The sequence below is a fragment of the Lepisma saccharinum genome, chromosome 1, assembly GCF_977018435.1.
Source record: "Lepisma saccharinum chromosome 1, izLepSacc3.1, whole genome shotgun sequence".
NCBI classification, from domain to species: domain Eukaryota; kingdom Metazoa; phylum Arthropoda; class Insecta; order Zygentoma; family Lepismatidae; genus Lepisma; species Lepisma saccharinum.
The window spans coordinates 186,033,895-186,050,113 of NC_139229.1; the positions used below are offsets into that span (position 1 = coordinate 186,033,895).

General features: G+C 37.2%; 1 protein-coding gene across 2 annotated transcripts in view; it reads left to right on the plus strand.

Moving 5' to 3' along the window:
- Positions 1–14,030, plus strand: part of spartin — a 43,964-nt gene extending 29,934 nt beyond the window's left edge. For both annotated transcript variants that reach the window (XM_083144305.1, XM_083144313.1), the window contains exons 8-9: positions 4,364–4,616; positions 10,395–14,030. In XM_083144305.1, coding sequence (XP_083000431.1) covers positions 4,364–4,616; positions 10,395–10,626 — 485 coding nt within the window. In that variant the 3' untranslated portion in view covers positions 10,627–14,030. The remainder of the gene's footprint in view (positions 1–4,363; positions 4,617–10,394) is intronic.
- Positions 14,031–16,219: the final 2,189 nt, after the last annotated feature.

A 16,219-nucleotide genomic window follows, 5' to 3' on the forward strand; every position in this document is an offset into this window, starting at 1 on the left:
TTCCCTAGAGTTTGGACACAATGTGTGTGACTGATGTGTCTTTGTTCGCCTTTCCCCCTCCACAAAAACATGAGTGGAAAATTGACAACATTACTATGTATCACCATTTGCTTCTTTGCCCAAACATTTACAGAATCCTTCCTAGTTGATGGGAAGCTTTTTTTCTTATTGTTTGCAGTGTTGAAAATGGAAAATATGATGATGATGATTTGCCATACCAGATAACAACTGCACTTTTTCTTCTATGGGAAGTTGTTTGGATTCCTAAGGAAATACGATTGGATCTAGTTCGATTATTTTTAATCTGAAGCTTTTTCACGAACGCTATATCATTTGGTTATCAGAATGAAGCTGAAAACGGACAAGCTAAAGTGATTATTTTTTTCTATAGGCAGATAGGGCGATATTTTACTAACTGACGGAAAGATATTCTTGTCAAATCAATTGTGTGTGTTAAAGTGTGTGAGGGGCGAAGTTCGGACAAATGTATTCTACGTGAGGTAGAGAATATTTTCTCTATGCATATTATGTGTCTCGTGTGTTGTACAGTGGCAAATGGTGCGACAATATTTTATAAGAGCAGTCAATTTAGTGTACCATCTAAATGCCATTAAAATGCGTATTTGGGCCAAAAGAGCATATATTTATTTACTTTTTCTCACTTGCTGGGCAGCAGTGGTGGCCTAGTCGGTAGGGTTTCTGACTGCCACACTAGAGTCCTGGGTTTGATTCTCGGGGTGGGTGAACTAGGCTGCCACATAAAGTGGCCCTGGAGCTCACCCAGCCTCAAATAAATTTTACCTGGGGGTAAAGGCTGCTCCTTTCCTCCCGACGTCTAAAATTATGCAGTTGCTTTTGAACCTGAATATGCACATTCAACGAACATAGTGTAATTGAAAGATTCAACCCTTTTCTCTTTCTTTAATGCCTGGCGTTGGATATCTTGCTGATATGTCTGAAGCATTGACGTGACAGCATGGGAGATCATCTAATCAGTGATCCTTCTCCCCCCTTCTCCTTCTTTCTTTCTTTCTTTCTGCAACTTGGCCGGGAATGAGCTCACTTCAGATAAGACTTGTTCAACTCCATTGGTGCCACTGTACCACCTGTTTGTCTCCCCAATCCCCTCCCTCCCATTACAAACCGGTCAGAGGGGTGTCTGCAGGCAGCTGGCACCAATGTTTTGGCTCGTGCCTCCAGAGCTATGACATCCACTCTGAAGGAAAGAAAAATAGCATTGTTTTGAATCTTGCTTGGGAAGGTTGTTTTAAATAGGAAACACGAACAACAGATACAAAGCTAGGAGGAAAAAAAAAAAACACCCCACACTTTCTTGATCCGGTCGTGAGTGGGGGTGATGTGATCAGCATCACACCCTTGACTGCCTTTACCCCCCAGGTACCCATGTCATTCGACGCTGGGTGGGTGCCGGAGCCGCTTCCAACATTAGAAAATTTCCCGGATTTGAACCGGCCAGGGATCGAACCCGGGACCTTGAGCATGGTAGTCAGACACATTACCGACTGAGCCACCGTGGCCACTATAGCCACAAGCTATTTTTTTTCCCCCTTGTTCTTCCTTCTGATAAACACCTTGAACACGCAGAGCAGTGCAGGAAGGAAATGCACACGATGCTAATAATATAATCGCCGCTTTTTATCGAAACTATTCACATGCTGAAAATAAATCACACAATATTAAACGTTGATGAGAAAAACAAAAAGTAAACATGTTATTTACAGGAAACTATTGGCGGGAGTTGTGTTTGCCCTCTGCAAGACTTCTAAATCCAATAATAAATCTTCAATTAATATGGATGTAAATAACAATAAGTGGCGTGCCCAAGAGGGGTTGGTGGGGATCATAAACCCCCCCCCCTCTCTCTCTCGTCAGTATTTCTAAGAAAAACAAGAACGTCAAAGGCAAGAAAAGATGGCAAAGTGAGGGCTGACTACTATAAAAAGTACACCTAACCCCCTCACCCTCTTTCGTGGTAACATCGTTGCCTTGTAATCTAGGGGTCCCGGGTTCAATACCCGGTGGAGGCATATAGTGGTTCGGATCCCACTATGAACTGTAGGTCTAGTCCCGATTAGCCTTACTGTGCACAAAGTGGACTTAAAACACCAAATCAAAAATCAAATCAAACCATCCCCCTCTTTCGAAAATCCTGTGCACAATCCACCTATTGTGACATCTAAAAATGCGTAAGTTTGACAAAGCTTGTTTTGTTCACTTCATGCTGTTGGGCTGATCGGGACTGGATACATATGCAGCTCAAGTGGGATCTGAACCATTCTGCATGTCTTCAGGACACTTTGATTACAGTATATAAAGATACTTGACGTCCATCTATAAATGATCACCCCCTCCAAAAAAAAACCTTCTAAAACTAGCAACTAATTACCATTTTATAGAGTAAACATAGATCCCACACAATCAGATGCATAACTGAACCTAATAGTTGGCAGTTAGAAGCAGTCATCCACCGTCCCTACCCTCGAAAGTGGGTCCTCTGTTAATCTGTCATTGGCTTTCACAGCAGGCTTTACTTTTTTCCTTAAAATTCATAATCATATTTCTTTCCCGTTGTTAAATAATTTTTGACACAATATACCCCCTAAAAAGTCGATTATGTAGTAATTTCTTACTGACACTTGAGTTTCACCCCTCCCTTATGATTTTCCGCTTTTTACGTTTCCCGCATTTTACATTTATTTATTTACGAGCCCCTGAAAAACGTAAAATCGGGATTTGACTGTATTTATGTCAATTTTATGTTCTCGGATTTTACATTTTCCTGCACTATACATTCAATCTTGATGGTCCCAAGAGAGCAAAATGTTATAACTAAGGAACGGATTTCTAGGTCCATACCTTTTGGGGGGGGGGGCTAAGTCCTACGTATGCTGTTTAGAGATATTTGCGTTTCATGTACACAGCACCCCTCTATTGAAATTCTATAGAACCTAAAATTGCCTAAATGAGCTATGAATTCCTATAAATGCCTAAAAGCCCTATTTGGACTTGAAAAAAGCATTTTAAACCATTCGCTTAACTTTAAAAATAGCTTTTATTAAGAATGACCTTTAATTTCCACCACAAAGGTTTGAGACCCTTGAACTTTCAGACCTTGAACGAATCTGAGCAGCAAAGGAGTATTGCAGCTTGCATCATGAAATTGGAAAAATGTAGAGCGAAGTGACTGGATGAGGCATTCTCTACTATTAAACACTCTACTTTCCAGGCAATTAAAGATACGGTAGATGTGGCATACCAAACAAAAATGCAGGCTATTTTGTTAGTACAAAATCATTCAGTTTTGAAATCAGGGCCTCCCCAGTCCCACAGTGTAAGATCGTGGGAAGATTCCAAGAATACCTCCATCTGATTAACTGTTTCAAGTGTCTGCATTGACAAGTAGGAAGGCAACCCTGCAAGTGACCAATCACGTCACCTATTTCCCCCATTGACACAACAGTTAGGTGGAAGGGGGAGAGTTTGCGCCGAAAACCACAACTGTCCTAGAATAGAGGCTTTTCATCATGGAGAGAAGACCACTGTGAACCTGCCTGCAGTTTGAGTTTCAAGTGGAGTTTTTTTTAGCACACTTTATGCACAGATAGACTAGTCGGGACTTGACCTACAGTTTAAAGTGGATCCGAACCACTAAGTGCCTCCAACGGATATCAAACCTATGACCTTCGTTACAAGGCAACGACGTTACCACTATGCCTCGGAGAGAACCAAACCTGCCTTGGAAATCAGGAGCAGTTGCATTTTTTAAGTTTGCACCAATAACCTCCTGAAGCGTGGAGAGAAGGTTCTTCATGGACACTTCTGGGTTGTAAAGATCACATTGAAAGTTAATGAATTGTTAAAACCCGGAAATGTCCTTGACTACAAGCACTCACTAACGGACAACTGGAAGAGCTTCACCACGGAGAACATTGAAAGCATATGGTGGTGCAGTGATTCAAAATTGGACAAATTGTATATTTTTATAATCACAGAATAGTATTTATTGCAATAAAAATAGTAACTTTGTATGCAAATTGCATCTAAAACCAGTTATTTCATGAAATTATCATTCATTAGCAATTATGCCTATTATTTTATTATAAGCATCTAAAAGTCCTAAATGGAGTTTATAAAGTCCTAAATCCCTCTTTTTTAGCACATACAAATCTGTTCCCTAGTTATAACATTTTCCCACATTTTAAGTTTTCTCAGCTTGTTCCCCTGAAAAATGTTAAATCGAGGTTCCACTGTTACTTAGATTGTGTGGGAACTTGCTTGGCATTTTTTTACAAATGCAGTTGAGAGGGATGTTTCATTATTTACTGTACCATTTGTATTGCAGCATCGAAGATAGGTTCAGCAACGATGTCACTGGGGAGGTATGTAGCACCACATATACAAAAGCAAGGTGCACGTTTGCTAACAAAAACTTGTGGAATGACTGAACAAGAAGCATCCAACAAGATGAATGGTGTTTTGGAAGTGGCAGCTGGGGCTGTCCAAGGTTTTGGGACAGTGTACACAGGGTTAGAAAGATCTGCAGCCATTCTAGCTAAAAACTTAGCAGACAATACAGTCCAGATAGTGGAGTACAAGTAAGTATTTTGGCTATTCTGGCCAGCTTGTAGAAGAGTAGAGTATAAGAGTGGAATGAGCTATCTCAACTGATTTTGTAGTTATTCTTTGTGGTTATTGTTTCATTATTTCATCATTGAACCTGGTCATCACAATTAGCTATATGAGTAGAAAAGGAATGTTAAATAGTTATTTTTTGATGTATCGTTTTCATGACAAAATTTATTCCAAAAAAGTCAGCCACTAGCTTCTGTGCCTGAGTGCTTAGCATAATTAAGTTCTACCAAGCTAGAGATCTCAAGTTCGAATCCTGGTTAAGTCATGGACATTGTGTTTGACAGATCATCATTTTTATCAGTTCAGCATTCATCCTCATCATTGCAATTAATTGAAAGGAGATAGAAAAGCGACTTAAAACAACCAAAATAGAAGAATAGACAATGTTACATCTAGTAGCAGTGTAACACAAATCCCAATCTTCAAATTGGTTTTGGCCATAATGAAAATGGCACTACATGCTGTTAAGACTGGTAGAATCCATAAGGTATTTTAAGTGTTCCTACAGATCGTCAATCCAATTCAATAACCATTTACTGTTTCATGATGTTTGAATTTGAAATACATTGAGCCCTTGACTCATCATTCCTCATTGTAGGTTCTAAGTTCAAGTCCTCGTTAGGCCATGTGTTTGTTGTTTCATCTCATGATTATTAATTATAATCATTGTGGTTAATCCAAAGAGGTAGCAAAGTGACATTCAATAATCAGTACAAAAACATTGTTGAAAGCTCCTCTTACATTGCAGAAATTTTCATTCTCTAGGGTCTAATGGGTGCACATGAAATATTGTTTATGTACACTATCTACCAAAAAGTAATTGGGCACTTACTTGAAATGTTTATCCGGGGTTCGTGCTCTTGTCAAGACCTGGTAATGTCACATCTTCCTGTTATAACAGCAATCACCCTCTGAGGCATGCTTTCGACTAGGTTGTGGAGAGGATGTTCTCTGGAATGTTTCGCCTTTCCTCTTTAAAATCTGTGATATTTGGGCAAGGGGCATTGCAACTCCCAAGACCTGACCTGCAGGTCCAACTCGACCCATTGGATTGAAGTCAGGGTTCTAGGCAGGCCTATCCAAGCATTCAACATTGTTATCTGACCACAAAGTAGCAACAGCAACATGGCACCTGGTATTGTCATCCTGATAGTAACAGGCTGGAAAAATGCCACAATGTTGGGAGCACCTCATTGTTTAGAATTGTACAGTATGACTTTGAGTCCAGGCTGCCATGAACAACCACCAGTGTTCTACACCGTAGTACATGAAACACCCCAACGCCATTATGCCATCACCAACAAATTTCCACGTGGACACTATGCACTTCAGTTGAAGGTAGCTGTGAAACCCATACTCACCTGTCGGACCAAAACAGTGTGAACATTGACTCCTCACTCTACAGAACTAATTTCCACTGCTTCAGTGCCAAGTTGCAATGGTCCAAACACCACTTGAGCCTCCGAGCTTTATTGGTCTTCGTGATAGGGAGCTTATATGTGTTCATTGTGGAAGTTGTATGTTAAACTGTGTGTCAGTAAATCTATTGTTAAATGTTAATTAATGGTCTGTTTATGTCTAAAGTTTAAATATGTATAAAACACATGCGTATTAGCTTGAGTGCATACATGACAGATTCCAATGTGGTGACGAGAAGGTAAATTTGAATAATTACAAGTTTGTTACAAGTCTAGTAAAATGGCTTATATAGTACCTTTTGATAAATACGATCCTCTAAATGGATCTGTTTCTGCATATTTAGAAAGATTTGGTAATTATAGTCATATTCAACATGTTGCACCAGAGGATAAAGTCCGTACATTGATTGCTGTAATTGGATCGCAACCATATGAAGTTCTTCGAGAATTGTTTTCTCCAGCCCTGCCGGAAGTTAAAACATATGAAGAAATTTCACAAAGATTAATTTCTTACTATAGTTCTGCTAGTAATTACATTGTGCAAAGGCTGAAACTACGAAACTGTAAACAAGAAGATGACGAACAGATTGAAGATTTCGTAAGACTGTTAAGGAAAATAGGTGAGCAATGTGGTAATGACAACTTTTTGCCAATTGCTTTATTTGATTCTCTGATTAGTGGTATTAAATCAGAAGCAATTGGAAAGCACATAATTTCTAAAAATATAATGGAATTTCAAAATGCATTCAAAATTGCTCAACAGATGGAAAAATTAGAGCATGACATGAAAGATTATTACAAGCAGGCTAATGTAAAGGTGAAACAAACATTTCATATTGTAATGGATTTATAGTGAAATTAGCACCTTCATCTGAGTATTTAGTCAATTTAGGTGTGAATAATATCATGGTAAATTTTGAAATAGACACTGGATCATATGTGTCAATTATGAGTAAGTCTGTTTGTAAAAGCTATTTGCCTAATGTACAATACGAAGAACCAAATTGTATTCTTCGAGGTTCGAATAACTCTATTCTAGTACTATTAATAGGAAAGATTGTTGTTCAAGTTGAATTTCAACAAATTTCACAGGTGTTAGACTTGTACATAGTTGATTGTAAAATGAAATATCCTTTAATGGGACGTCAGTGGATTAGACAGAAAACGCATAGTTTGTGATAATGAACCACCATTTTCAAGTAAAGAATTTGGAGCTTTCTGTAAAAAGCACAATATTACATTATATCACTTGCCAGCCTACCACCCAGAGAGCAATGGCCAAGTGGAGAGCTGTGTCCAGACAATTAAAACTAAATTGGATTGTGCAGTACGAGACTGCGTAAATAAGAACATGCATTTTGACTTCATTCATTTGCTGCAAAAGGTCTTGCTGGCCGTGTGGAGTGAATGTAGTACAACGACGAGTAAATCTCCGCAGCAAGTTATCTTTTCATATACGCCGGTGAATACATTTGATGTGAATATGGAGAAGATATCTAAAGAGGATTATGAACAGATGAAGGAACCTCAGAAGAATGACGATGATATCTTAGGAAGTAATGTACTGTGGGTGAAATAACCGTTCAAAGACAAAAAGAACGCTATGAGATATGTTCAGGGCAGAATACTGAGAAAAAAAGCGATGTCACTTGGATGGTAGAAGTGGACGGAAAGAAACGAGTGGTGCACGAAAACCAGCTGAAGTGGCCGAATAGAAGAAAAGGTACTGAGGAAAATGAAATTGATAAGCGGCAAGAGCTTCCTGAAACTTCTACTGGATCAACGTTTTCAAGATTTTATGGCAATGAACTTTTGATGAATTTCCCAGATTCAGGTTATGTAATTTGGATAATGGGGCAGGTTGTAGTTCAGCGTCATCCTCGGAGAGACCAGAGCAACATCAGGGAAGCAAAGATGATGCCATTAGGAGATAAATCAGGGGGAGAAGACAACCTGATGAACTTCAATATGTGAAGGACTGAAAATTTTAAAGGAAGATAGGGGACTGTTAGGTGTGAAATATTGTTAGGCTTTTGCGTATGGTTTGTTGAAATATGGAGGTGTTCATTGTGGTAGTTCTATGTTAAGCTGTGTGTCAGTAAATCTATTGTTAAATGTTAATTAGTGGTCTGTTTATGTCTCAAGTTTAAGTATGTATAAAACGCATGCATATTAGCCTGTGTGCATACACGACAATATGCAGCTGCTCTGCCTGAATATCCAAGGTAGTGGGCCTCTGTTCGCAATGTTCCAATGGAAATGGATACCCTTGTTGCTCCCTGAAACTCCTGTCTGATGGTGGCCATCTGATGTGTTTGGTTTTGGACAGTTTTGCATTTCAGGATTTGGCGATCTCTGTTGATCAGAATTTTTGGTTGCCTGGAACGTTCGGCATTCCTACAATGACTCTCCACTTTTCATCTGTGCAGGATGAATGCCACAGTTGATTTGGGCCTGTTTAAGTTAGCAACTATTGCACTGCTGGACATCCTGCTAAGGTAGCATCCCATGATTACACCTTTATCGAAGTTAGACGGTTTTGTACCATGTGCCATGTACTTCATAACTGGTTCTCTTGCTCACTAAAATATGGTTGAGGTCACATGATGGCTGCATAAGTCAAATAACCTACTGTCATGGGGTCTCCAATTACTTTTTGGTAGATAGGTTATGTAGATGGGAATGGGCAGAATTTTCTTTGTACAAAATGTAACTTATGTCCTCCAATAAAAATAGAGATTAGAGTATTTGAGTAAACAATAGTAATTGTTAACTCATTAATAAAACAGTCACAGTGAAAAATCAGGTGAAGCCAGGGCTGGCTCAGTATCTCAGCTGGTAAAGAAATGGCATGGTATACTAGAGACTTGAGTTTGAGTCATGGTCGAACCTGCATTTTTCACTGAAATTTCTACGTAAAGTAGTATTGTACATGCCTGTATGTGTGTCCATCAAAATCTGTATCTTGGAAAGCTTATACATCTTAATTCTTGAAGCTTTCCTGGCAGCAATTGGTGAAGAGATTTTCTTGGGCTATCAACCAGGTGATTTCCGAATAAGCTTCCAAGCATTTTGAGAGCTAACGTCACTCTCATCTTCAGACATTGAAGTGCAGAGATGTTTCAGGGTTGAGGTTATATACAAGGTCCGCCCATAAAGAAACCGAACTGATTATGGCAACACTGCAAACAGCTATATCGAAACGTCCCTTCAGTGCATGCTTCAACCTGCTACAGGCAGTTGCTATCGGGGCAAGCGTGCGTCAGATGCAGGTCATGTGCAGGCGGCATACAAAATACACGCACCAAGATGGAACAACGTTACAACATAAAGTTTTGTTACAAATTGGGTAAATAGTTTACCGAAACGTTACAGATGATACGGGCAGTGTATGGTGATGCAGCATTATCAAGAACCCAGGAGTATGAGTGGTACAATTGTTTCAAAGGTGGACGTGAAAGTGTCGAGCATGAATCAAGATCAGGATGCCCTTCAACGTGAAAGAATGATGACAATGTGGAGAAAGTTCGTGCACTGGTTTTGATTCCAAAGGACTGATCCACCATGAATTTGTCCCTAAAAACCAAACAGTCAATCAGTGGTATTACAAGGAAGTGCTTAGTCGACTCAGAAACAGGATGAAGTGGGTTAGGAAGGACCTCTGTGATTCTGGCCAATGGTTTCTGTTACACGATAATGCTTGGCCTCATACCGCATTGTCTGTACAATAATACCTTGCTAAGCATTCAGTGACACTGATCAATCACCCTCCATATTCTCTGGACTTATCGCCTCCTGATTTTTTCCTTTTTTCCTAAGCTGAAGATGGCTATGAAAGGGCAAAGATTTGACGACATCGCGGACATTAAATTAAACGTTACACGTATTTTGCGAACACTTACTGTCAATGACTATCAACAGTGTTTCCAAGTCCTGTACAAACGCTGGTCAAAGTGTATTGCCTCCTCTGGTGATTATTTTGAAGGTGATAAAGTCATTTGAAGGTATTTGCTTGTTTTTTTTTTTCCTAAAAAAAGTTCTGTTTTTTTTATGGGCTGACCTTGTATATTTGGTGTGGGAGGGGGTCTGGTGTAGGTAGCAGCCTGCTGGGAACGCAGATGTCACGCACCTACACCAGACCAAATACATATAACCTCCACCCTGACACATCTCTGCACTTCAATCCCTGAAGGTGAGAGTGATGTTAGCTATCGAAAGCTTGGAAGCTTATCTGGAAATCACCTGGTTGATATCCTGAGAAAACCTCTTCATTATACATCTTAGTCGTAACAAAGCTGAATGCAATATGCCAACTCTTTTCAGATATGGCTATCCAATGGGTGAAGTAACTGGTGATGCTGTGTATACTGTAGGAAATCTTGTAGCCACAGGTCACAACCTGCAGTCACTAGGACCAAAAGGTATTGCCAAGAAAGCTGCGAAAAGCACCGGAATTGCTCTTGTCGAAGATTATAAAAATAAAGAGAAAGATGGTGGGAAGAAAGTTAGTCCAAAGGATGAGGCTGGACCATCTGGAGACCCTTCTACACAGTGAATCAGCCTGAACCAATTGAATGAGTCTCAAGCTCTTTATTTTGTGATCTGTAATAATGCTGTAGTGATACTCTGAGATGTCAACACAGATGCCTTACTCCACGCATATTCCTAATATGCATACATGTCTTGGGTCAGGTGAAATTGCATGTTTTTTTTTTTGTGCGGAGGTTATCAGGGTTCCTTGCCTTTTTCACATGTAGGAAAGAGGTTTTGAAGTATGGTTCACGTTAGATTTTTATATGTTGCTTGCATAGTGCTTGTACATACCCAAATGGTGAATACTTATGATGAGGAAACGATAAATAATTTCTTCAATGCTATCATCACACTACATAAGGTAGGTCTTAGGTAGTGTGATTCAAGTGCATTTTATGTTGTATGTTCAGTTTTGTAAATGGAAAGTTGATGAATTTTATAGAAAAACTTGCCTAGAATCTGTTGCTTCAGATGTTACGTAACTTGTTATTGTTGGTGGTTGAAGTGACTTTTCTACTCTATAGAGTTTTTATTATTGCGCTTGAAGGATTTATTGTTAATAAAGTAAGATATTATTTTTGTAGTTAAGTTGCTTGTGATTTGTGATACTTCATGTTTAAGGGCTGCTCTTTTAATATTATTGTTCTTGCCAAAGACCCTACTAAATATTTTACTCATTTATTGTTCACCATGTTAATCTTGCCATGTTTGAATCTTATATATATATTTGTATTGGTTGTGTTTACTTGTGTTATGAGATTTAGATCTTTTATTTGATATTACTTCAATTGTTTAAATCAGGGGTAAGCAACAGTATGTGGTGAATTAAATGCATTTAAGGCATTAAAAATGGAAATTAAAAATTTTGTTCGGACAGGGTCTTACAGTACTTTTTTTGTGTGAAGGAAATTAATCAAGGTGGTGATGCGAGTTTGTGTATTATTTTTTTATGTTAAAATAATGTACTTAAAGATAAATGACTGTTCATGTATACAATGTAGTCAGTAATTACGAGGTGCATTTCAAAAGAAAGGGCCGATTGATTATATCAAACAAGAAAAGAAGTGTAGCAACATTGTATTAGTGGTTACAAATCCATACATATCAACATAGTCACCATTATTTTCCAAGCACTTATGGTATCATGGGGCAAGCTTTCTTGTACCCTCTGCATAGAAGCCTTGCCACCTGGGAGTTAAGTCTATCTAACACTGTCATTTTCAACACCTTTCTTCAAATTGTTGAAGCGCAACCCACTTTTTGAGGTGCAAGGTCTGGATTATAGGGGGGTGATGAAAAAGTTCCCATCTGAACCTCTGAAATGTCTGGAGAGTGAGGGCAGCAGTGTGGGGTCAAGCATGGATAATAACAATTCCTGAGGGCAGCATTTTGTATGCCACGTGCTAGATTTGATATTGTTTTACAGTATGCCTGCGTAGGCATGATCCGATCACTGCCAGTCACTTTTTTACAAGGAATTGGCCCTTTTTTTTTTTAATGCACCTCATAGCTATACCTTTTGGAGCTAGAGATGGTTGCATAGTGTTGTTTTGTCACAAATTTGTTACAAATTGTCTTCTCATGAGAAAGATGCAGTTGTGCAATTTTAGGCAATAAGCACTTTTCAGTTCTATCCATACAAAAGTAAATAACATCACAAATTGAGTGCTCTTAGTAATGTTGACCCAGTAAAATATACATTCTACCTTAATTATTAAGTCTCATACTAAGAAGTGTTTATTATACAAAAATATGAAAACTTTTGTGCATGCACTTCATGATGTATATTTAATTTATTGTCCCTCTATTCCGTAATTCACTCTGTAACGTTTATCTATTTTATGTTGTGAATTTCTTTCATCATGTTCACAATCAATCACATGCTTGTGCTGAAGAATGTATTTTAATTGAGAAATTCAATAGATTTATTGGCAATGAGCTCAATAGAGTAACAGATATTTGTGTTTGTTGTAACTTGTTTCATTTATTGTAAGATCTGTATTTTTGGAGTGTTGTAAAGATGTGGTTGTAATGCTTGCAATAGGTTGTTACCTGAAAAATAATGGAAAACTAGGTAGCAATTTTACTGAAATGAAAGCAATGGAGTAGTTTGTACTTTGATATTAACGTTTTACAAAATCATACTGTTATTTACAAACAATGTAGTTTTCATAAATTGTCATATTTGTCCCTCTGTTGCCAAACAGTCTGGTTTGTTTTCGATAATATTGTGTTCCCTGAAAGAAAGAAATGAAAATTATCTATAAATTGTAAAATTATAGGTGAGTTTTTCTTCTATTTCTTCAACGATGTCGTTAAGTCTTCATCTTTCTGTTATGGCCTAGTGTGTTAGTGGTTCTGACATTTTTTTTCAATATTAAGTAAAGGAAGTGAATTAATAACCAGTAGTGTTACAAGAGGAGTTTCTTCCTAGCTATTTTCAGAGCAAAAATATGTTTTATTCACCCCTTTTACTTAGGTTATACAATATTCATTTAGAGGGATTCTAACTTACAAAGTATACATTGAGTCATGCTATCATGACAAGCAATGAAAGCAGCCGCAGAGCTGGAAAAGACATCTGCAAGTTATACAAGAAGTTAGGGAATATTTTTTGTTCTGTCATCTGTCAAAATCTGTATCCTGATCTGATATGCATGTTGCTTTGATAAGACTGAACAAAACCTACACTTAATTTTTATACTGTAGTTTTACTGTTGCAAGTTACGTTGTAACTAAATATTGCATATTATAGAGTTTTGATTTATATTTTAAGATTATTGTATTTTTATAATATTCATGTGTTTCTACTATGATATTTAACTTCAGTGTTTTGCGATGACATTTTTTTTCCTCCTAGTTGGCCGTGGTTTCAGTTATGAGTATACTTTCAGGCAATGCCAAATAAGATTAAATAAAATATTTATACAATGTTAGTTTAGTCGTAGAATGCATAATAATAGAAGTATTGTAGTTTTTTTATTATTGATTTCATTCTATTTGTATCATTGCAAAAAAAATTGATGTACCACATATTGAAGGAATTTATAGCCTGTGAGAAACTGTTTTTATTATTAATTCTGTTAACATCTAGAACCATAATTCTTCTTCCAATTCCTTAGAGCACTTAAGTGCATTTATGTAAAACATATTACAACTGGTGACAATGAGCGCACATAATTTTGTGTTACAAAAAGAAGTACTCCTTGATGTAATACATACTTTTCTTCCTTACTGGTTGATATCAAAAATATTCCTGCAACTCAAGTAAGGTAATGCCTTAGGAAGGTATGGTTAATGGAAAAATATTAATTTTCTTTTCTGTTAATATTACTGTATGGTGTGTTATTGTACATAATCAAAATCAAATTTTGCCATGACTTTTTTTTTTAGCAATACTGAAATAAAAATGCATAGTGTAATATATTTTCACATATTTGAAAGTTTTTGCCTACTGAAATGAATTCCATATTCTATTGCTTATGTTAAAAAAAGAGAGATTATAGTAATGTATTTTAGGAACATTTTGTTCAATTAATTTTTTTTACTTTCTATCCTTCCCCCAAAATGTTTGTGTTTCAACTCATCTGCATTCTTTCACAATTATTCTTATGAGCTGTGTTAAAAAATACCATAATTGCTTAATAAAACACAAACATTTTATCTTGTGCATTCTTCTCAAAGTGTGATTTTTTTGGTTTCATATCTCCAACAACTTATTTGTCGAGTCAGAAACATGAAGAATTCTCTTTAATCGAATGCTGTGGACTGCTGTATTTCTAAAGAAGTATTAATCTTCTTACCACAAATCAGGCGGCACGATGAAGATTGTCACACAACAGAACTTCGTTTGAAATGAATTCGTGATGTATTATGTTAGAGCACTAGCCATATTTAGTTCATTTTCATCATATCTTCCGCAAAGCAATAAGTATTTGATTCTCAAAACTGCTGTGCTTGCAACTATTTCAGTATCATATTTCATATATATATATTTCTTTGTGTGATTAACGTTTTGTGCCAAATCTTCAAGTGTAGCTAAGAGTATTGTGCTTAACACTCTTCCCTATAATAAATTAAGTAAAACTGTCTTTCCAGCCAATATAATGATATTTAAGCAGCATGCATGTAATCATACTGCCAAGCAGTAGCGTGCCCAGGATTTTCCTGACTACTGCTTTTTTGTAGTAGTCAGACCTCATTTTGCCATCTTTTTCTGCCTTTGATGTTCTTTTTTTAGGAATACTAGGCCAAAAAAAAGAGTGAGGCTATGACCCCACCACCTCCCCTTTGGCATGCTGCTGGTGCCAAGAGTTTCACAATGCAAAATATATGTGTATTATCATATGGTTTTTAGATTTTGATTTGCTTTATTTTACTTCGCTTTTTGTGCCACTTTTGGCAAATTTGCGAAGATGGAGATGAGTGATGACGATGAAATTGATGAATGAACATTCACAAACATCCATGCCCAGGCTGAGATTCGAACCCAGGACCCCTAGTGTCGTAGCATGATGTGCTAACCACTCTGCCACGGGGGCCGGTGTATTATCATATAGGAAACAACTTCAGGCTTCCTGTGCTGTATTCTCAATATCAGTACTAACTGGCTTTTAATAATTATTATTATTCTCGTGGGATTACACGAATTGTTTGCATCCAGATAGTTTCTCTGGATCATCTTATTAAAATTTCCTTGCACAGAGAAATCATAAACTACTCATAATAAGGATTGTGAAGGTTCTTGCAACTCTAGAAATACCACTGTCATGTACAGAAATCAAGCATTGAAAGAAATATGTGTAGAAGATGGATTTATGGAGACAAAAGTTAAACTATATTCACTGCATCAGAGAAAACTGAAATTTACAAATGATCCTAGTATGGAATCCATGAAAAATGTGTTCAATAATCTCCTGAAGATGTACTAATTCAAGAATAAGTAATATAAAGTACTTTCAAAAATACAATTTATACAACTTTTCACATATAGTATACCTGAATTGAACAAATACTACCTGTGTTAAATCTGTAAATCTCAGAAGGTTGTAAAATAAATCTCGTCTTTCAATGGCATATCTTGAAACTACAGCATCGGAAATATAAATCAAAGCAGCCGAGTAGATGAAAATATTTGCAGAATTCTACATTGAATTGATAATTGCAAACATTTTAATATTTTTTACTTAATTCACTTTTTCACAAATTTCAATGCCATACTATTAATAAATAATGTGGGGCAGGTTTGGATTTGAACCCACACGTAATTCCTTTAAGAAAAAAGTAAGCTTGTACTCCAGTATTTTAACAACTGTTCTGTAATATTGCTCTAAGCAAGTGTCTTGGAACATCTTGATTGTGCAAGTAACAACTTTCCCATGTTACATTCATATTTGCACACCAGATTTAGACATTATTTTTTGTGCATTGCACAGTTCTTTGCAAGATAGTGTTAACTATATTTTGCCTAAACTATTTTTAATTATGTCTCACTGGGTTCAAACTTAACAGTAATTTTGTCCAAGTGGACCACTACATAGTACCAGGCCCGTACGCAGGGGGAGGGGCCACCCTCCCTCGAACTATGAAATATTTAAATGTGAACCTATAAAAAG